At 43.8% G+C, this 23483-nt stretch overlaps 1 protein-coding gene across 2 annotated transcripts in view; it reads right to left on the bottom strand.

Moving 5' to 3' along the window:
- The window catches only part of LOC144688959 (ephrin-A5-like), a 350979-nt gene extending 328285 nt beyond the window's left edge, over window positions 1-22694 (bottom strand). For both annotated transcript variants that reach the window (XM_078556030.1, XM_078556031.1), the window contains exon 1: window positions 22411-22694. In XM_078556030.1, the coding sequence (XP_078412156.1) occupies window positions 22411-22532 (122 nt within the window). In that variant the 5' untranslated portion in view covers window positions 22533-22694. The remainder of the gene's footprint in view (window positions 1-22410) is intronic.
- Window positions 22695-23483: the final 789 nt, after the last annotated feature.

The raw sequence follows: 23483 nt of genomic DNA, 5'->3' as shown, positions 1-23483 counted from the left end.
TTGTTAACTTTAAATCTGAGATTGACAGATCTTGGTTAACCACAGGTATTAAGTGATATGGGGCAAAAGGCAGGTATATGGACTTAGGTCACAGATTCACTGAATGACGAAACAGGCTTGAAGGGCTGAAAGGTCTCTAAAGAATATTTAACTTAACATTGGGCAGGATTTCCTGGTCGGCGTGCGGGGAGGCGGGACCCACACGCCGACAGGTAAAATGACGTGGGATGACATCGGGCAGAACTCCCAACATCACCCCGCGTCATTTCAATTTTCAGATAGGCGGGAGCGCAGCCGAATCAGCGGTGCGCCCGCCGACCTGTCAACGGCCTATTGAGGCCGTTTAAAAAGTAATTGCAGTAGTTAAAGGACCTTAAGGTTGGCGGGCAGGCCGGGAGCCCTGGCGGGCTTCAGAGAAAGCGTAAAACCTCATCCACGGGCGGGATGAGGTTTCATGTAGGTTTTTAAAAATTTAATGAATGTTTAACTAAAAGTGATGGACATGTCCCAACTCATGTGACAGTTTATATTTTTAACAGCTTTGAATTTGCAGCACTTAGCCTCAGGGAGATGAGTGTGCTCTTTCATGCACATGCACGAAAGAGCGCTCTCTCATCTTAGGGAATCCCCCCAGCCCGCACAGGGAGCGCATAGCCCTTCCTGGCAGACGTCACGCTGGGCGGGCCTTAATTGGCCTGCCCACGTAAAATGGTGGCACGCCCCTGATTGGACGCTACACACTACACGCGCCCGCTCCTAAACTTCCCACCCAACGGGGGGAAGATTCTGCCCATTGTGCCCTGAAGAAAATGTTTTGCCTCTCGCAAATTGAAATGTTTCACTGATAAAAGGAATCTTAATTTTATGATTGTTTTCAGCTGGTTGACATATTGGTGGTCTAATAAGGCCTTGATCTAATCTTTTGTCAATATCTTGTAGGCATAGGCAAATGGCTGGATGTTTTTGCATCTCACTGACCCAGTAACAGCAAAGGGGCTTTACTGGCACTGAGTGGGAACACCAGATCCATCAGCCAGAGCACTCCTTAATATTGCATGACCCTTACCCCTCCTCAGCAAATGAGCTGGAGTAAAGGTGAAAAGTGGAATCTAGACCCCAGTATGTTTTATTATCGCAGTCGATCAAAATATCTTTGAAAGTACTTCTGAACTTGAAGGGTTAAATTATGAGGAGAAATTATACAAATTGGGGTTTTATTTCCTCGAATTTAGAAGATTGAGGGGTGATTTGATCCAGGTTTAAGATATTAGGGGGAAGTGATACGTAAATAGAGAGAAACTTCCTGCTGATTGGGAAATCCAAGACCGGGGGACATAGCATAAAAATTAGAGCCAGACCTTCCATCAGGAGGAAACATTTCTATGTGCAATGGGTGGTAGAAATTAAGAAATGCCTCTTCCGCAAACAGCAGCTGATAGTGGGTCAATTAATGTTAAATCTGAGATTGAACGCTTTCTATTAACCAAAGCTATTAAGGGATATGTGACAAAAGCATGTATATAGAGTTAGGTCACAGGTCAGCCACAATCTCATTGAATGGCAGAGCAGGCTCGAGGGACCAAATGGCCTCCTCCTGTCCCTATGTTCCTAAAGCAACATGAGGTATGGAAATGCAATGAGTTCTCTCACATGCCTGCCACTCTAGCTGTTTTGAGAGTCTGCTTTTGGAGAGTGGGGCGAGTGTGTAACTCTCGAATTGCTTGAAGGCACAATCAATCGTAATTTAAAAACCCCTTTAAGAACCAACAGCTATTGTGAACACTATACAACTGAAGATACGAGGCCGGATTTTCCCTCTGGGGTTGGGAAACAGAAGTTGTGGCTGTTTCCAGGTCCCGAACCCATCCCGAGGCAAAACAGCCAATCACCTGTAATTTTCCCCGGGGCAGCCAATTAATGGCAAGAGGGCAGGCTTGCCATCCAATTAAAAATGGCGGGTGGCATCTCGAAGCTGGAGGGCCAATCAGGAGTCTTCCAGCTTGAAAGGAGCAGCAGGCTATAATGGAAGGTGAGTTAGAGAGGGGATGCTTCAACATGGAGACATCCTCTCGCCAACTTTTTAAAAATCTTTGATTAAAAAATAAATTCAGCAGCCTGGCCACCACGGTGGTGGTGGTGGTGGGGGGGGGGCACTGGAGCTCCTCTACAGGGTCACCTGGGGTCCTCTAGGCCTGACTGGAACTTTACTCTCTCCGCCCTGCTGCTGGGAGGTCACCTCAAGGCGCCTAAACTGGCCCCCATTGCCTGCAAGAATCCGGAGGCCAACTGGGAAATTCCTGTCGTCCTCCTTTAATTGGCCTCCAATAGGTTTTTAATGAGTATTATTGGTGAACTGCCGATCGGCAGGATGGAACCCACAAGCAGGCCAGAGGAACTACTTTTAGCTCCCGTCCGCCTCCGATCCCAGCCCCAGCAGGGCTAAAAATCCAGCCCATAGTTCCTCAGTTTGCTGACTGTTAAAACCCTGGGCTCATATCAAAATGCGCACATTGAAGATCAGTTGGGAAATCTTGGGAGACCATTAGCGTTGGAACATCGATCACCAGGGCACAGCTCCAAGCAAAACCAGACAAAACAAAAAACAATAGGGGTATTAAAACTAATAATGTTTGCATTTACATCATAAAACCATCAAAATGTCGGGTGGAGATAAAAGTTTGTTTGACTGGCAGTCAATGATTATCCAATTGTTTAAAGAAATGCCAATTTGCACTCTGATTATCATGGGAAGGTGGTGCGTCAAGAGGGCATGCATGCCAGGTGGCCAGTGGCAGCGCTGAGAGGGTGAGGCGATTGGAAGTAGGAGATCATATGATGACCCTCCAGGAATATGCCTAACGAGAGTTAGCAACACAAGAGCTATATTAGGGTTAGAATTATTGGTGCGAAAAGAGAAACTACAAATTCAGAACTCTCAAGAGTACACATTTGAAGTGAGGATCACTCCTCGGGGTTTAAATAGGTACAAAAGCCTGCATCTCATTAAAAAAAAATGCAAGCAGCTCCATATGTCGAAACAGGCTCAAAGGGATGGAAATTTAGGATCAGCGAGTTGTTAAGACTGGAACCCTGAAACACATCACAGGCAGGTCTCAGGATCAGATGTTCTCCGAGTGCTGAGTTTGGTAACCTCAGCCAACGCCATCGTTAGGTCACCAGAACTGTCTCAGCACCCTGGCTCCCCCTACGCCTTCTGTAAACTTCCAACTATGCTGCTTGTTCAGCTGAGGGATGATTAGGATTGGTAACAATGCATCATCGTACGGGGATAACATTTAGGATCATGGCACTCTACACAGAGCTTTGCTGCAACATGAGTGCATATCAGGTGTTTAGTTGCTGAAGTCAGAATGCCCAATTTGTTGCACAATTTTCTCGGCGTTACAATTAATGGACAGGAAATCAAAGGGCCCACAAATCCTCTGCGATGACCTCACTTCCCCCAAATTCCTGAGATGCACTCCCATCACCAGGAATGTTAAAATTTGCTCTAAATACAGATGTGGGATCAGTGACATGTCGGACAACTCACCTTTCACCTTGAAAAGTGGTGTTCAAACACCAGCTGAGCTGATGGGTTGGAAGTCCTCTAGTTCTATTGGCAAGAGAGTTCTTTCCTGGTATTACTGGAGAAGCTGCATGCACACAGAAGGAAGGCGACACATGCCTTATGATTTTACTTCAAACTGTGTTAATTGTGATTCAGTGGCTCACAACAGACTAATGTGGGAGATTTTCGTGTTTTTTTTTTCCCCTTTCAAATATACACATCAGCATTGTGTGCCCTCGGGTCAGGTGTAATTATGATCCAGTGAGGCAATGCCAAGTTACTGCCAAACTCCACAGCCAGCAACGTAATCCAGTCTCAGAAATGTCAAATGTGTGACACTTCCATTTACTTCTACCCTTAAAGTCATTACAACAGGACCCACAGCAAATGGTCTATTTCACAGCAAACAAAGTATTTACTCAGCAAATAGAATCTGTTTAAGCAGAGCACCAAAACAAACAGTCTACAGAGTCTATTTAAATCATGTCTCTTTGCACAGTAGCAAACGCATGACCAAAACTACAGCAACTTCTCCAAATAAAAGGAGGTTGATTTCTCCCGGCAAAACGCAATAAATGGAGGATAGATACATAATACGAATTTTGTGGGTAGAATCAGTCACTTACAACAATGCTGTATCCAGACATGACTGATGAGAGAATTACTTAATCACCTCCATTCTAAGCTGGAATCGTGGTGTGGCTATACACAGCCTCCAGAAATTGTGCTCTGCTGAACCCGTTACATTAAGGATAACCATGTAGGTGTGCTTCTCTCAGCTCCACAGCATTCCTGAAGACCACCGCCAGCTCCCACTCAGCCCCCTCCCATTCGTTCCCACCACCAACCGCACCCTCCCCCCCACCACATCCCTACCCTTCCCCACTTTGCCAATCACCTGCCTCCCCAGAACTTACCCAAAGGCTGCAACTTGTGGAACTGGTGAGCTGCCTCTGCATGCTTGACTGACATCTGCAATTCATCAGCAATACACTATTGTGGCTCAATGGAAAATTCCAGGTGAGCATTGGGCCCCCAGCTTCTGGAGCACACTCCCTGTGCCAAATATGGGCCATAAAGGAATTTCCATTTCAATGAGTTGCAACAGGAGTCTTGATTTCAACACAGTCAAGATGAAGAGGGGTTGAAGACAACATAGCAGAGGGCATTTGTAACTTAGGGAGAAGAGCCATAGAAGAGAAAGTAAACTTGCTTTTATTCAACCCCCTGCAATACCCTCAGGATACCCCAAAAGCTATTCTACAACAAATGCATCGCTTTCGTTAAGAAGGGCAAAATTTTACAGCCCCGTCATGGCAGTGATGGCGCCATAAAATGCGGCGAACCATTCGAAAGCCCGTTGAGTTCGGAGGAACCGGAAGATTCCGCCAGCGGGAACGGCCGCAAAATTCCGCCCATAGTCTAAAAGGAATGACCAACCTGCACAAAGCAGGATTCTACAAACAAAAAATGAATGAATGACAGAATAATTGGGGTGGTTTAAGGGAAGAATGTTGGCCCAGAGACCCAGAGTACTCCCTGTTGTCCCCTGAATATTGCCGTGGGATTTTTTTATGATGACCACAAAGTCAAACAAGGCTTCGTTTAAACTTTCATCTGAAAGTAGAAATTCTCCTGTTGGAGCTCCATGCAACTTTTCAGTTGCAAATTTCAGCATGCAAATCGTTAAACCTCCATCTTCCATATTATTTTCTCATCCAGAGCACTCTGTCTAAGATAAACATTGATTTTTATTTCATATTTTTGCCCGAGATGGCCACATATTGGTGCTTTTAAAATTATCTACCACGTGATGGCACCTCCTGGCATCTTTAATGGTAGAATATTACTTTTTCACCAGATGCATTAGTCAATTACTGCAAAGTGCACAGCCTCTTGCTGTTAAATGTTATAGAAACTTACACTTAACAGGATCCAGCATTCGAATTGTGAATTTGATATGCATTGATTGTATATTGTACTCCTAACTGTGCTGTTATTGGAATATATATTAAATAAGAGACGTGGTTTCCTGATGCTGATAAAAGAATATTGGTTTTTTCACACCGCAGATGACAGTGGGAGACAGGGAGGTTAATCAATGGCAGAGTACTGGCAGCCATTTTAAAATCATCCTGCTGACCTGATGGGGGATGACTGAAAGACAAACTTTTCTGTATAATGCATAATCACATCTCAGAAACAACTCTCAGCACTTGACACAGGAGCAACATTGAAATGCAGTGCCTGTTATGTTGAACACACTGCACGATCATGATTGCTATCATGATTGTAGGCTAACTTGGGATGTTGTTCTCTCTTTGTTCATCTCCCCTCGGTGACAATGCACCACGTCCCTTCACCGAGTCCTTTGAAAAAAAAAAGTATTGTATGATGCAAAAGATTTCCACATTGTCCTTTCGCTTCTTGTTCCTGCATTTGTATCTATCCAAATCTTAAGAAAAGAATTATCAAACTGTGATTTAGGGTGCTTTGCTGCACGGGGTCGAAATATGGACCTTGAGAAGAGCGGACATCCAAGAAAGTTGTGAAATGTGGCTGTGGAGAAGAATGGAGTGGCTCAATTGGAGGAAACACAAGAAGAGTGAAGAAGTTCTCAAGATGGTGGAGGGAGAAAGATTGTTCGTGAATATCATCAAGAAAAGGCAACAAGGTTGGATTGGCCACATTCTAAGGGATAAGAACTTGCTGAAGGAGGTGACAGAAGGAAGGTTAGAAGGATGTAGTCCAAGAGGGAGAAGGAGAATGATGATGTTAGACAACTTGAAATTGAAAATGGGAGGCGCCTACGAGCAACTGGAAAGGAAAGCACAAGACAGAGAGAAATGAGCAAAGGACCTGCCCTGCGGAGCGGTGATCTACCTATTACTCTCTAACCACAACTGGCGGGTTGGTGGTTTTCTTTCTCTACTCAATATCATGGCCCTAAATGAAATCATTTTGGGCAGTCTCAATCCAATTAGTCCTGGGTATGGGGGCCCATAGCACAAAAATGCCTCCCGGGGCAACCTCACACTCAGAATAATTTGTAAGGGTGGCAGGTTTGGGAAATAAAGGGTGCCTGATACAATAAAGAGCCTTTCTCTGAGGTTTGGTCTTCGACATATCACAGGATAAATTTTCTCACGTGGGATCCCCAGTGCTTGAAATTGGGAATTTGTTCGATCACTACTATCCCTCATCTTAAGGAGCCCAAAAAATTGACTTTTTTAAAAAAAATATAAATGGCTCTCTCCAAACTACAGGGTAGTGTTGAAAAGTACCAGACTAAGAATTGGTGTGGACCATCTAATTATGGGATGCTGTAATTATCTAAAATAGCGCCGTATCTTGTTTTCTAGGGATGTTTATTTGCTGTAAGTTGTCTTTTTATACAAAATATAAATTATTTTGCGATGTGAGAATGACTGGCAAGGAGATGTTTAGCACACATCCCACTTTGTCTTGAGGTGGTGGTGGTGGTGGAGCTTCACCCCAAACCATGGCAGTTCTTGTGCCTTCGCTAGCTCCCACAATGCTATGTTGGCATCGCATCTGGCAGCACTGGTGAAATGCTCTGTGCATCTTGACAAGATGGATAGAAAGAATTGGCTCCCATTGGCAGAAGAGTCAAGAACCAGAGGACAGAGATTTAAACTGACTGGGGAAAAAAAAAATCAAAGGCAACATGCGGGAAAATGTTTTTTTACGCAGAGATGGTTAGGATCTGGATTGCACTGCCTGAAGAGTGTGGTGGAGGCAGATTCAATCACGACTTTCATAAGGAATTGGATAACCACCTGAAGGGAAAAAATCAGATACAAGGAAAGGTGGAGGAGTGGAACTAGCTAAACTGCTCTTACAGAGTGCAAGTTGGGGCTCAATGGGTTGAATGGCTCCCTTCTGTGCCAAAGCCATTCTATAATTCTATGAATTGGCACAGAAAAAAAATACACTTCCAGAAACTATTCTTTGAAATTTGTTTTTCCCCCCACCCCCGCAAAAAATTCTTACTTCATCTCCTGCTAGGCTGCTCTGTGCCATCACCAACATAGGGCCACCTACCCTGGAAAAGCATGCTACAGACTAACTCCATTGCACAGCTGGTCAGTGGCCTGATCTGCCTAGTCCCTTCAGTGAAGCTACCAACAAGATGCTCAAGCCTGCTCCCCAACTGATGTTGTTGAGTGCAGCCTAGCATCAAGGAGACCTTCCCTGACATTCTTCAGTGAGAAACCTTTGTGAATGCCCAGGACGCGCCATGCCAACACTATAAAAGTGAAAATGGGTCAAAACATAAGAGATGGTGAAATAAATCAGGAATTGGTGATTGAGTAGATCAACCTGCATTTCTTTCAAGCCTTGTGTTACCTCAGGACATCCCAAAGCAGCTTTACAGTTAATTGAGCACTTTTCAAGTGTTATAACATGTGCATTTTAAAAATTGTGTGAAGAAGAGATGACTAAAGGAGGCAAGAAGGAAATGAACTATAGTTTGCTTGCTTCCATATAATGCTTTTATTTGAGATTCTCTGTAAGTCAATAGACTAAAACTTGATTCTAAGTGAATAAGTTTAAAAGTTTCAGTGGCTTGTGGGAACCTGAAATTACATATATTTGGATATATTAAAAGGCCTTGAATTTAATCCCATCCCCTGACCTATAGTAGGCATTGAAGATGAAATATCCCCTTCTGAAGATTTACCCCACCCCCCACTTTTTTTAATCATTCAACTGTCACATCAGAGAAAAAACTGCACTCTCTCTCAAGGTGGTATGACACTAGTGTGACTCCCAGTTTTAGAAACACTGCCCATGAGCTCAGAGGATTAAAAAGGGTACACTTCAGTGACTGACATCTCCCATAACCCCCCACCTATCATGGCCTCTGAGTCCTTTCACAGACCCTGACAGCAGTTTCCTAATCAAAGAGGGATTATGTCCATTCAAGATGGACCCTTCCCAGAGAGCGCCGGAGAAACTGCCATTGTCACTTAATGAAAGGGAAAGCAACAGAGTGAGACACACTGGACCAACATAGTGGGAAATTACTGAAGAGAAGAGAAAAAAAGAGAGAGAGGGAACTGTCATGATATCAGGTTTGCAGAGTACCATTTAGCAAGTTCTAAGGCTGTGGTGAAAACTGGGTATCCCTGAACTGAGGAGCACCCGTACCCCGCTCCCAATCGCCATCTCTCTCCCCGACCCGACCCCAGTGCAGTGGAATCCTAATAACTGCACAAGTAGTTTGTCAAGAAGTGTTAGGATTCACGTGGATTAGGAGGAGTGAATCGGAGCGGTGCAGTGAACCCTGCTCGGTTGGGAAATAGGCTGGCTGCTTATACGGACTCTGCACTTCTATGAGAAGAATTTCTATACACCTGACACTGTTGCCATGCGTCCTGGATATGGGATGCCGTTGAGGACAAGGAGATGAGCCACAATCAGGGTACTCTGTTTGGCTGAGAGGTTGGGTTAGAAGAATTAGGCAAATACAGCAAAGCAGAATATTTTTTCCACAAAAGACTTTGTTTTAAAAAATAAACTGTAATGTGTATATATCTTATACACACACACACACACCACACACACGTCAAAGGCTATATCATACAGTAAAAGAGATTGGGCTTCAGATTACAAAATGGATCCAGGACAAGATCTAGGTCCATCTGTGGGTGGGCAGGGAATTTTGTACAGAATAAGCCCTTGAAGCAGTGCTACCAGTGAGAGCTGTAACACTTAGTCAAAGAGTCATAGAGTCATCGAGATCTACAGCACAGAAAAAGGCCCTTCGGCCCATCGAGTCTGCGCCGGTCAAACAAGTACCTAACTATTCTAACCCCATTTTCCAGCACTAGGCCCATAGCCTTGTATGCCAAATACTTCTTAAATGTTATGAGGGTCTCTGCATCTGCCACCCTTTCAGGCAGTGAGTTCCAAGTTCCCACCACCCTCTGGGTGAAAAAATCCTTCCTCACATCCCCTCTAACCCTCCTGCCCCTTACCTTAAATCCATGTTATTGACCCCTCCACCAAGGGGAAAAGTTCCTTCCTGTCTACCCTATCTATGCCCCTCATAATTTTATACACTTTATTTTAACAAAAAAGAAAGCCTGTTTGTCTTAAGGTTCACACCTCATGGAACTGTAAGCAAACACTGGACAAGGTGCTGCAGTGCGGAGTTTCTGGTACAGACTTGCTTTCCAGAGACATACGACTTCCAATCCTGCAGTGGCGAGTCATAAATTCAATAGATCTGGTAATTTATAGATGAATAGCAGAAATGAAATGACAACCCAAGCTTCCATATGTGGTTAAAAAAAGCCTAACTGAGTCACTCATGTCTTTCAGTGAAGGGAACATTCCATAAGGCTACCTGTTTTGGCCTATGGTTGACGTTAAAGGGCCTAATAAGGCACTTTTTTTTAATAAACCCTCATCCACCACCATCTCAGGGCAATAAATGCATCCTTGCCGGTATTGTCTGCATCCGAATAGCAATTATTTTTATTGAAATAAAGTGATGGGTAATGGAAGATAAACCATTAAGTTGAGTGGAGCCACGTAACTTCTCAGGACCCCGTGACAAGTAGACTGTAACCCCTGCAACCTCAACATAGGCTCCATGTGAAACCAGTGGAGTGAGGACCCTGCTCTTGTGCTCAGTTTGGCTGCTCGAGCAATCCAGTCGGAGTGGGATAGACGAAAGAAGGGAGAGAAAAAGGGAACGAAAGCCAGAAAGGTGGAACAACTTTAATGCAAACTGGGAGAGACACTTATTGTGGTATAGATTTACAAGGGGCGCTGAATATTCTAACAGTCAACAAGAAAGCAAAGGGAGCTAAACCTGTCTACGAACCATATAGACGGAAAAGGGGATTAAGTGATCGGTTTATGGATGCTCTACTTTGTGTGTATGTGTGTGTGTGTGTATTTGTAGGTTGATCTGTCTAAAGTACAGTTAAGGTCTGATTACATAGTGGCTGGAATTGATCTCAAAGATCTATTGATCATAACTGAATTCAATCTTGCCAAAATCTTGTTCTCGAAGCAGTGCTTCTGTGTCGATGGCATCAATTTACCATCCGATGCATGTGCTAAAGAGTGAGGGAGGGTGAAAGAGAAAAAGCAGCAGAGCTTTGAAGCAGACTTATAAAAAAAACACACACACAAACACACCCCGACCAAATTCAAATCCTTTTCCATTTGCAGCTGCTTCGAAACCAGTGGCACATGGCAGAATGTGCTGTTTTATGCCTCTGCTAAATCAAGGAACCATTGGCCCAATGCATTCAGGAAAGGCAGCCCAGCTGCAAGTCTGGCGCAAAGCCCAATTAACAGCTGCTGCCTGAAGTGGCATGTGTCCTAACACACTGCTTCACCGTCACAGTACCTCTGCATCACAAGTCGCACAGATTGACTGCTGCAGGCCCGCTCAATGGACACACAAAATACACTAGGATCTCCACCAGGCGGACTGGAATCTATGGCACTGTTTCAAAAAAACAACAATTGCACTATTAGTTGACTTGTGCATAACATTGATGTTGCCGCCAATAAGCTTGGGCTTTACGAATTTTGCACTGTAAATATACACTTTTACACTGTGCATTAGCAGCACTGCTGGTAAATTTATGTGATCTCCTGGCATGGTTCTGAACATTATTCTACAAAACATTTTGTCCATCTCTCTCTCTCTCTCTCCCTCTTTCAAGACCGCACTCCACCCACCCCCCTAGTCATCTGTGGTTCGGTTGGTAGCATTCTCAGTTCTCAAATCAGTAGGTCATGGGTTCAAGCCCCTCTCCAGAGGTTGTAGCAGAAGATCCAAGCCAACACTACACAGAGGGAGCGCTGCACCGGCTAAGTTGCTGTCTTTCAGGTAAGATTTTAAATCGAGGACCATTCTGCCCTCCCCTGGTGGGAGTATAGGTTCCTGCAGCAATATTTGAAGACAAGCAAGTTCTCCTGGCTATCCTGGCAAATATTTATCCCTCAGCCAACATCACTAACACAGATTATCCAATCCTTGCCGCGTTGCAGTTTATGGAATCTTGCACATCACTAACACAGATTATCCAATCCTTGCCGCGTTGCAGTTTATGGAATCTTGCTGTGCATAAAACATCTCCTATATTACAACTGTGACGACACTTGTAAAAATACTTAATTTGTCATAAAGTGCTTTGGGGGGGCCTGGAGATTCACCGCCCCATTGCCCACACACTATTCTTCTCTCCATTTCCATTAATTTCTGAAAATACTGCACCATGGCTAAGCTAAGCACATGAACGTACGAATTAGGAATAGGAGCAGGGCACTCAGCCCCTCGAGCCTGCTCCACCATTCAATAAAATCATAGCTGATTTGATTGTAACCTCAACTCCACATTCCCACCTACCCCCGATAACCTTTCACCTCCTTGCTTATCAAGAATCTATCTACCTTTGCCTTAAAAATATTCAAAGGCTCTGCCTCCACTGCCTTTTGAGGAAGAGTTCTGAAGACTCACGGCTCTCAGAGAAAAAATTGCTCCTCATCTCTGTCTTAACCGAGTGGCCCCTTATTTTTAAACAGTGACCCCCTAGTTCTAGATTCTCCCACAAGAGGAAACAACCTCTCCACATCCACCCTGTCAAGACCCCTCAGGATCTTAAAGGTTTCAATCAAGTCACCTCTTCTAAACTCCAGCGGATACAAGCCTAGCCTGTCTAACCTTTCCTCATAAGACAACCCGCGAATACATAATCCAGAAAAATATAATCAGACAAGTCATTGTGCTTAATTGATCAATTGTCACTGGTAGACCTGAAATCACCCGTACCCAGCACTACTGTCAAACTGCTTCCTCCAGACACAATTCAAGTTTGGAGGGACAAAAATCACAGCTCTGAGGCTGGGTATTCTGGACAATTTTTAAAAATTCATTATTGCCCATGTTCAGAGGGCATTTCAACTGTCAACCACATCACTGTGGGTCTGGAGTCACATGTAGGCCAAACCAGGTAAGGATGGCAGATTTCCTTCCCTAAAGGACATTAGTGAACCAGGTGGGTTTTTATGACAATTAACAATGGCTTCATGGTCATCATTAGACTTTTAATTCCAAATTTTTATTGAATTTAAATTCCACCACCTCCTGTGGTGGGATTTGAACACAGATCCCCAAAGCATTACCCTAGGCCTTGGGATTACTAGTCCAGTGACAATACCACTATGCCATCACCTCCCCAATTCAAGTGGACATAGGGTCAAAATCACATGCTGACATTCTACATTATTGAAATCTGCAATATAATGGGATTTTTAAAAAAAATATTATTAATGCAGTATTAATTCTATAGGTGCAGTGCAATCATAGAAGCCCACAGAATCAACATTTGCTCAGCTTAAAGTACAGAACTTTCTGGAATAAAACAAGTTAATAAAACATTACTGATCCTGCCACCTCAGACCATTTGTTATGTGGCTTTGGATGAGCATGTTTATTTCAAGTGTAATACTGATACCCATACTGGGGAGGGGGGAGGAGCGCATCACGGGTACAAATCTGTTGACTGCCACAAGATGTCACCTAGACCAGCCCCGCTTTTCCCCCCTACAGCACAATAAATTGCTTGAATATTTCTCAGTCAACTGTTAAATTATACACTTTGAAAAGGAAAGGAACTGTGTGAGAGATTGTCAGTTATGAAAACAGACCTTCGCCAATCTGCAACACAAATAAAATCAGCGATCACTGAAATATACAGTATTAATCCAATACCCGATACCAACGGAGCAAAGGCTACCTGACAGCTACTGATATCTCTGTCACATACATACATACAGAGGCTATAACCTTTAGGTTTGGGGCCTTACCAATCAGAGTATCATTTTACAGCATCAGATACTTAGGTGTAAATCCCATTATAACCAATCTGTCTGTTCTGCCTCTGTGATGATAATTGTTCCACAGCAGTGGAGAGCAGGTGCCCACAGAAACATATGTTTTTTTTTTATTCTTTAATGAGGATGTAGGCATCGCTGGCTGGGCCAGCACTTTTATTGCCCATCCCCAATTGCCCTTGAGAAGGTGGTGGTGAGCTGACTTCTTGAACGGCTGCAGTCCATGTGATGTAGGTACACCCACAGTGCTGTTAGGGAGGGAGTTCCAGGATTTTGACCCCGTGACAGTGAAGGAATGGGCAGGATGGTGTGTGGCTTGGAGGTGTTCCCATGCATCTGCTGCCCTTGTCCTTCTAGGTGGTGGAGGTCACAGGTTTGGAAGGTGCTGTCAAAGGAGCCTTGCCAAGTTGCTGCAGTGCATCTTGTAGATGGTACACACTGCTGCCACTGTGCATCGGTGGTGGAGAGAGAGGATGTTAAAGATGGCGGATGGGGTGCCAATCAAGCGGGTTGCTTTTTCTGGATGGTGTCAAGCTTCTTGAGTGTTGTTGGAGCTGCACTCATCCAGGCAGGTGAAGATCCAACAACACTCAAGAAGCTTGACACCATCCAGGTGTGCCCAAGAAACAAGGTTATCAATATACAGGGATCCAAACCAGCTTATTGGAAAAAAAAAATGCACTACACTTTGAAATCCAGATTTCTATAAATTCTGTTGCCATCACTGGGATTATTGAGTGCACTGGTACTCGTATACTGTAAGAAAAGATGCCCTAAAGCCAACACAGTTTAATAAGTGATCCACTTAACCCATCATCTGAAATTGCTTACACACTCCAAGCACCAGTGACTGACAAGCAGTGCTTGCTTGACCACAGTGATCACAGAATGCTCTCTCCAAAAACACATGCACGGTAAAGGGAAGAAGCGTCATATTAGACTCAAAACATTAACTCTGTTTCTCTCTCCACAGAAGCTGCCAAACCTGCTGAGTTTTTTTTTCATCATTTTCTGGTTTTATTCCATGCTAAAGTGGCAGTTTATGAGGCAGAAGTGTTATTTATTTAAAAAAAAACTTGCATCTATATAAAAACCTCTTACCTCCACAGCAAGGGGCCATAACCTTAAAATTAGAGCAAGACCATTCAGAGATAATGTTAGGAAGCACTTCTTCACACAAATAGCAGCGGGAATCTGGAACTCACCCTTCCCCAAAAAGCTGCTGAGGCTGGGGATCAATGGAAAATTTCAAAACCGAGTGGCAGATTTTTGTTCAGCATGGGTCTTAAAGGCTAGGGAGCCCAGGTGGGTAGATGGAGTTAAGATGCAGATCAGCCATCATCCAAGTGAATGACCGAAATGACTTGAAGGGCAGAGTGGTCTTCTACCGGTCCCTATGTCATTGTGGTGCTGGCAGCTCTCCTACAGGACATGTTGATATAGACTGATGCTTATTAATCAACAGCCAGTACACTGTACTGAACCCCAGTGAGGAAAAAGATAGCTACAGTGCTGCACTTTGAAAATTCCACACACCCACTTATTACTCTCGTCTGAAGTGCTTGCCGAACACTAAGTTGTCCACCAAAAACAGCCAAACTCCTAATATTCATTCTGCAGACTACCGAAGTCATTAATTTGGCAGTTCACACCAAGCAAAGCAACAAGTAAACACTCTATGCCCTAACCTACTAATCAAGCCTTTCTTTTGCACTCTAAAAAACAAAAATTTCCACCAAATTATTCAACAGAGCTCTGCAGTCTGTACAGCAAATCACAGGATGCAAAGTGCCAGCAGATTCATCGTCAGTGAGAGACAGCGAAAGGCCTTTCTAATTGGCGAAACATGTCGTGCTTGGATCAAGACGTTACAGTTAAACTTAAAAAATTTTATACCGTGGGGGGGGTCTGAATGGGAAATGGCTTGGCAGATGGGAATTCTACACTTGGGTGAGGCATGCATTAACCTGGAATGGCCAATTTAGTACTGATCAGAGCTACAGCATTACGGTGGCTGACCACGTCAAGATTCATCTTTATTACAAGGCACTGGGGGATTTTTTTTTTTAAACCAGGGCTTTGTGGCGGGGGGGGGGGTGGTATTCCACAATCCTGTTCTTTTCCTGATCCCTCCTTTGAAAACCACAAACCAGAACTTTTCTCCCCAACACCCACAACGTCGGACGGGTTGCTATTCCACATTAAAGCAACTGGCTAACTGGAACTGAAAGAGGCAAACAACACGGAATGGCAAGTGGTGTTTTGGGAAATTGGCACGCCTTCGCTTTCCCATGGAAAGTGCAAAACAAGTGGGCTTAGTAATGATTGACAACACTGTATTTTTATATCACTAGTTTCACAGCAGTCAGCACTGCTATTTCGCACCAGTGAAATTAACAATGACACGTGTGAAAATCACACTCACAGTCCCTCCCACGTGTTAAAGTTTCTGCAGAGAATGCTGACACAGCTGAAGGTGCTGCGAAATTGAGTAAACCGAACATCTTTCCGTGCACTGACAGTCACAGAGGTGATGTGGATGGCCTATCACAGCAGGGGACATTAACCTTTTTTAAAATTTACACCCGTTTACGAATCTTTTATTTAAAAAAAAAGACTTCAATTTTAAAATAGCACCTGACCCACTTTGTTGTTGATATATGTCTAACAAATGCCCAATGAGGAGAATATTGCAATCCTACAACAACTTGCATTTATATTGCATGTTTATCACGTTGCCCCACAGGAGGGTAACAGGGAAAGAAGTGACATCGAGCTAAACAAGACGACATTGGGACAGGTGACCAAAAACTTGGTGAACGAGGCAGGTTTTCAGGAGCAAAAGGTAGAGAGGCACCTAGGTTTAGGGAGAGAGTTCCAGATCCAAGGGTCTAGATGCCAATAGTGGGGCGAAGGAAGCAGGAGGACGCACAAGTCGTCTCTGAGGAGGTTAGAAAGAGAGGGATGGGGCGAGACCACAGAGGGATGTGAACACGAGAATGAGAATTGCGAAACCAAGGTGCTGGATGGCCAGGAGTCAACATCGGTCAGTGAGCACAGGCGCGATGGATGAATGGGACTTGGCGTAGGTTAGGACTAGGGCCACAGAGTTTAGAATGAAGATGGGAGGCTGGCTAGGAGAGCGCTGAATTAGTCGAGTGTGGAGAAAACAAGAGCAGAAACTAGGGTTTTACTGGCAGAGAAGTGGGGTCAGGGTTGGTGGGGGTGGGGGGTGGGGCGGTGGTGATATCATGAAGGACACGATATGAATTTCAGCTCAGGGTCAAAAGGGACGCGGAGGTTGTGAACAGTCTGGTTCAGCCTGTGACAACGGGTAGGAAGAGAGTGGAATCCGTGACGAGGAAAGAGTGTTCAGGGCAGCTTTGCGCAGGTGATTTCATGTACAAGAGACACTGTAATATTATGTGTGAGCCATGGTTGCGGCACATGTGAATTACAAATCTCCTGCAAGTGAAGAAAATCCACTAATACACCACTAATGGGTACAATATCCTTCATTTCCTGAAACAATCATTGTAATACCAAAAAGGAAATTCTCACTGAGGCGTTCAAAGTGTAGATAAGCAAATCCTGGGGGAGTACTGTGTGGTTTGTTTATTTTGATTACATTCTAGATTTTAAAAGATACAGTGTTTGAAGGGAAGAGGGAACAGAACCAGCATTAGGAATACTAATCCTAATTAGAAGCAGAAATTGTTAATTTTTTCAAATGTAAAATACATGTCAGCAAGGTTTTTTTCAAATTTACTCGGGATTAGCCAGCCATTAAGTTTTTAATGAGTGACCAGAGTCAGTGTTTAGCGGGAAGCACAAGTGCTCATGGACCCCTCAGCAAAGACTATGTGGCGCGGTAATGCTTATTTGTGAGGTATCAACTACTGAAAGCATTTTCTGTGGGACTATGATCTTTGATGTTCACAATGTGTATTTGGTAATGGAGTGCAAGATGTCTTGAGCGAGACTGCTCCCTCCCCCTCTCTCCCCTTTTCTGAAAGAAGGTCAGTCTTTAGTACGCACACTGCCGCATAAAATAGCCATCTTTCCTTTTTTTTACTGGTGGCAGCAACAGACTGTAACGTAAATTTAGCTAAAATCAAATTTTCAAAATGAATAACGGTGCACTTGACAAACCTATTAATAAATTTGAAACAGTCTCTCCCACACCTCCCCATCCCACGGTCCTCCCATAGATTAAGTTACTTGATGTCCATGGCAATAACCCTGAGATCTGGGCACCAGGACTGAGGAAGGATATAGTGGCCTTGGAAGAATGCACAGCGCAGAATTCGCCAAAACGATACTGGGGATTACAGAGTTAAGCTATGAGAACAGGTTCCATACACTTGTCGTGCATTCCCCTGAATATAGAAGACTGAGGAGTGATCTGATCAAGGTCTTTAAAAGGATAAGAAGGATTCAACAGGTTAGATGAAGAGAAACTATTTATTCTTGTGGAAGAATCTGGAATAAGAGTGAATAGGAGTAAAAACCAGGAAGTACTTCTTCACTCAAAGGATAGTAGGCACCTAGCACTCTCTCCCAAAAAAGGGATTCAATTGTAGCTTTCAGAACAGGGCTCGATAGATTTTTTCTAGGTAAGGGTATCAGGAGATACGGAGTAAGACTGAAACGGAGTTGAGGTACAGATCAGCCATGATCCAACTGAATGGTGGAGCACACTCAAGGTGCTGAATAGCCTACTGCTGTTCCTGTATTCCATTTAAAATGAATTATCTGTGTAGTAATGCTACATTTTAGGTAAGGAGAGTTACACTATGCATATAAAAGGTAAGGATTTGAGTTAAGGAATATTTCTGTACAGTGTTATCAATACACTTTATACAACAAAATCCCTTTCTCCAACTCTGAATTATATAAACGCTCAGCAGATGCAAGTCCCCAATTTAATTACTTTAAATTATCAGTCCTTTCTTATATGTGACTTGTGTATCAAGCTGAAATATTGCAAGTAATGAGATCCCACTGTAACCCAGTTAATTGAAGGGACCAGTATATGTTTATTATTATAATTAGGATCCAATCAGTGGGTTTTTTGTTCCAGTAGGAGCTGCCCTGCAGTGTGCTTTAGGTGAGTTGTCTGAGGCACAGCAACATGTTTTAAAGGCAATACCTTTCAATCAATCTAGTTTCCTATTTGCCCACTGAAAAAAAAGAGAGATTGCCGGATTTATAGGAGGAAAAATAAAAAGTAGCAGCAGTCCATGTTTAAACAGTTATGATATAATCATGCGGCCTTACCTAGTGAATGTCAGGTTTTGTCGATTCACCCATTGATGTCCCCTGGTACACTATTAACCATGACAAATAACATTTCAAAGGAAATTGTTAAGAGCTGCTCCTATGTAATTTCCTTAAAACGATGTTCAGTGGCCCATCGGCTCCGTGGAAAATAGAGATGTGAGTACATTTTTTTTTTTGGCTTTTTTTGTGGGAGCACACCATTGTTAGTGGAGCTTACAGCAAAAGTCTGTCTCTAAGTCTGTATTGATCGCTGACAGGACTGCTAAGTAGCATCGGCAAAAGCAGGAAAGCCAATTGTTAAGAAAGGGATAATGTTGGAATTAGGAATGATTTTAGTAAAGAATAAATGAGGAAAAAGAGACAGCAATGAAGCCAACATCATCTTTGTCCTCACTTCACTGGGCTTAGAACTATGCAAATATGAATGATGATATGCTTATTTAGTTTCAGTTTTCCACTATTGGCAAAATTTGTGCGTGCATGATTTATAGGATGTCACACAGCCTCACAGCCCAGGTCCACGTACAGTGTGGTGGAAAGCCTTAACGATAACTAAAACATCAAAATCTTTGTTTTATGTAAACGAACCTGTTGTTATGAAACTCATGTATAAATTAACCACGTACAGGCAGCTTCATTAAAAACTCCCATTACCACTGTCTGTGAGCAAGGCTATCAATTTTATAGGGACAATTTATTATAATGATGTGTATCACCATGCTGCATCTAGCTGGGTAATTTGCATTGTAAATTCAAATTAGTCCGTGTAACATCGAGAGCGCTACCATTTACCGAGTGTCCGACTGTTATTAGCGAGACACATTTGTAATTTGGTATTAACATAAATTACTAACATATTTATTGATTTTTTTTTTAATTGCAGCGCTAAGATCACGGAGGCTGGATAAATACAGAATCAGAAGGCAGACAGACATTAGACAGATAGAGGGGTACACAGATACTGGGAGAGCTGAAGTACTTTTCCTTAAAAGTTAATTGAGAATAATGCTTAAATCAATATTTCCTTAACCAGTCTTTGGAAGCACTCGGCTCATCTTTTAAGTTATCTCCCTTCCTACTAAAGTTTGAATGCATCCAAAAATTACTGAAAATTAAAGATGTGAGCGTGGAAATACTTTGCACGCGAAATGATGTAATCAAATGGTTAATTAACAAAAACAGCAATTTTATTGGAATAAGGTCAAAAAAGAATCACGTTGAAACCTTTTTTTTTCATATCAAGAAGTGTTAAAATGATTGTGGACCTGTCCTTCAGTACCAGGCGAATGTTTACATGTAAGCCATTTCTACAGACTGTTTTGCTGTAGCTGATATTAACCCCATTTCTTGCCAGTTGGTGTATGGTAATAAACACTAGCCTGATTACACATCAGACTTGCTGACCAGCAATGCACTGTTCAACAGAATCTGTCGTTAGCCAGAGAGCTAACATTATCTCGGCACAGTAAAGAAAAATGTTAAGATATCTCCTCCTAACCCAAACTTGAAATCAGGCGAGGCTGTTATTTTGTTTCGGCTCACGGGCGAGAGTGAAAGACATTCGCCACGCGTGGAAGGGATCCGCAATCTCAAAAGTTTACAAGTTTACAAGCAACACAAACACAGGCAACCTCTCAAACTTTTATATCTTTTAAGAGCAGAGAGAGAGAGAGAGAGAGACGGCGACTCCGTAAGGAACCCTGCCTTTCACTTTGCAGGTGAGAGGGAGCAGGGATTGTCAAGAGTCTCAATGTTCCTCACAACCCGGGAATCACAAGCGCAATTCCAGCGTATTTAAAGGCTCCAGCGGACACCAAGTCATCCCCCGCGTTTTCCGGGAACTGTAACCCGGGTTCCTTATGACGGCATTCAGCCGCAAACCCAAACTAATTCGCCTTGCCGGCTGCCTTGGGTGCTAAATGTAAGCGTTTAATAAACTAAAGCAGTTGCCAGTTGACCCATATAAACTGCTCTTTGCAACAGTGTGAATTCGATTTTAATCCGGATCGAGCAGTTGTTCCTCTGAATCGCAAGAACTATTTTAAGACGAATATTTGTTTTAGCACTGGTGTGAAACCTCAGCAACAGGCTTGGTCCCTGAACCACACAAATGCCAGCACTTTTGCCCCAGCACCTGTTTCCTTCACTGGATTCATTTTAACCACCCAGTTTTTACAACAGTATCTGTATCTTACAATGGAGGCGCAGTAAAATCTAAACCCGCATTTGCCATTGGAAAGGCAGCTCACCTCAACCGTTCATTCACCCCTGTCCTTCCTTCCTGCTACTCAAACCTTCCCCTAAATTATGTATTAACCTAGAAAGTTCGTCGGTGAGGTGAAAACGAATGTCTGTGGGGCTTTGGAAACTTCAACTTCAACCTAGAATTACACCTGGTGCCAACCACAGAAAACATGCGAGTACACACCCGCGGTGTGGGATACAGAGACACAAGCCATGGTTAAATTCACTTTCTACGGCGGAACGATTCTCACAGCTACACCTGGACAGCAAGAGAAAAATCTCTCTCTCCCTCCCTCTCTGACTGCGAACCTGACTGCTCGCCCGGTAGAACTGGTTGTTGGATCACACAGCACCTCAATCCGGCATAAACCCTCAGGAAAAGAATTGTTTTTTGATCCCTTCGTGGTTTAAACGCGCCCATTCGAGCCGAGAGGCCGGCGATTGGGGTAGGGCATGTGCCAAATAGTGTCGAGAAAGGAGCACACACACACACACACACTGCAAATTAAAAAAAAACTTTAAACAATAAAAAGGTAGCTACACTTCACTCCAGATGGAGTGTGACTGCAACTCGATAAGGAATAAGTTACGCAGGTAATCGAGCCCCAAAGACAGTGCATCGATTACTACTGTGAGCATAATAGCAAAATTCACTATTGGAAGCCTGTCTGTTTGGAGACTCTTCCAAATTTCGACTGACACAACGTACAAGGATCTTGATACAGGGGATCTTTGTCACTGCAGTATCTGTTCGGATCAGCCGCGTTTTACGTGCCAGTCACTGCAATTCGCCCCCTTCTGCAAACCGACCTTGTTCAGCGGCTACACACCTCCAAATAATAAGCGCGTCTTCACCTTAATGCAAAAGGGTTTTTTTTTAATTTTTTTTTTAAAAAAAAGAAAAAAGAGCGCAAATCCAGTGCAGCGGCGGTTCGCTCGCCTGTTCCCTTTAAGTGAGATTAAAGCCATCCCTAAGTTTGCTGTTTAAATGTTCGAAGCGAACCAAGGCGCAGGTCTCTCCGGCAAAGACTTGCTTTCGGCATCAGTTTCAGACATCAGAAATGAACAGGTCAAGAAATCTGTGCACGATCCGCCGTGGGTCAAGCACGCACTAGATACTAGTATTTTTTTGTTTAAAAAGGGGTTAAAAAAAAACCAAAGTCATTTACAATGATTTAGGAGCCGAGCCGTCAAATCATGCAGAAATAGAATTAACTTTTGGACGATTGTTTTGTTTTTGTAAAATGCAAATACTGCAAATCAATGGGAAAGGGCGGTCAAAATTGGTTTGTTGAGAATCGGTGTAGAAAGGGACTAGAGGAATGGATGGTGCAAACTATGCCCCCCTACCCCCCCCTTCAAGAATGCATAACCGAAATACAAATGCTCCCCGTTCCACCTCTCTGATGTGCAAATTGCATTACCTGGGGTTGGTGCTATTCCAGTACACGGCGTAGCGGTCAGCAACTACTTTCCCAGAATCTTCCGTCCAAACACAAACCCAAAGGGCCAGAAAGAGCAGCACAGCCACCTCCACGTTCATCATCGCCGCTGAATCCGTCCAGTGATCTTCACACGCAAAACTCTTGGTGCAAATCAAAGCCTCCAGCCGCCGCCTCCATACGGTGCCTGAACCACAACTTTCAACAGGAGCAGCTTTTTTTTTTAAGAGTGAATCCAACCCCTATTACACTTGCGCAACCTACCCTGCTTGGAGAGGGAGGTGTGTGGAAGCGAGCAAAAGGAGGAGGGAGGTGGTGCTGGGGGGGCGGTGGGGGGTGGGTGGGTGCAGAGGGAAGGCGGAAATTATGAATGAAAGCACCCTCAACCAGTTGTAAGCCGCGCGGTTCCGGGGCTCCGGGGATGCTGACCAATCAGGGCCCGGCGGGGGCGGGACCCAGCCCATATTAGGGAGGGCCGCTCCGTGGAGTGACAGCGGCGGAGGGGGAGGCCGACCAATGGGCGAAGGAGTCGGCGGGTGATGTCACAATGGGGAGCTCGCTCAATGGTCTCAGTAACACTGCTCAGGCTCCCAGTCGCTACATCACCTCCAACCTACTAGCATTCTGCATGCAACTGTGATCATCCTGCAGTCGTAAACATGATTAATGGAAATCGCAGCTACATTTTAAAAGTAATTGCATCGTAAATCAGCAAACATTATTTTTTTTAGGCAACCCCCGCCTTTAATCACATAAACAAATTAGAATTTCATATTTAAATACTCTGGAGTTTATGCTAACTTGAAACTGATTCTTTGCCATGATCCTCCTAGAATTCCACGGTGCTACTCGTGGAATTGCGTTTTCAGCCTTTTTGGAGGCAGAATAATTTGTGCATGAATCCTTACAGGGAATTGCCTTTCTACTTGCTTCCGAAGCAGCGCCTCTAATAGAAAATCAAAAACCACTTATAAATTTGCAACACAAGCGACTGAGAGAATCAACCTCTTTCCGCACACGTGTAATACTGAATAGTGTGAAGAATATCAAAAAGG

The sequence above is a fragment of the Cetorhinus maximus genome, chromosome 13 (assembly GCF_964194155.1).
Source record: "Cetorhinus maximus chromosome 13, sCetMax3.hap1.1, whole genome shotgun sequence".
Lineage (NCBI taxonomy): Eukaryota > Metazoa > Chordata > Chondrichthyes > Lamniformes > Cetorhinidae > Cetorhinus > Cetorhinus maximus.
Note: the sequence above shows the minus strand (reverse complement) of the source record. Positions and strands in the feature narration are given on the sequence as shown.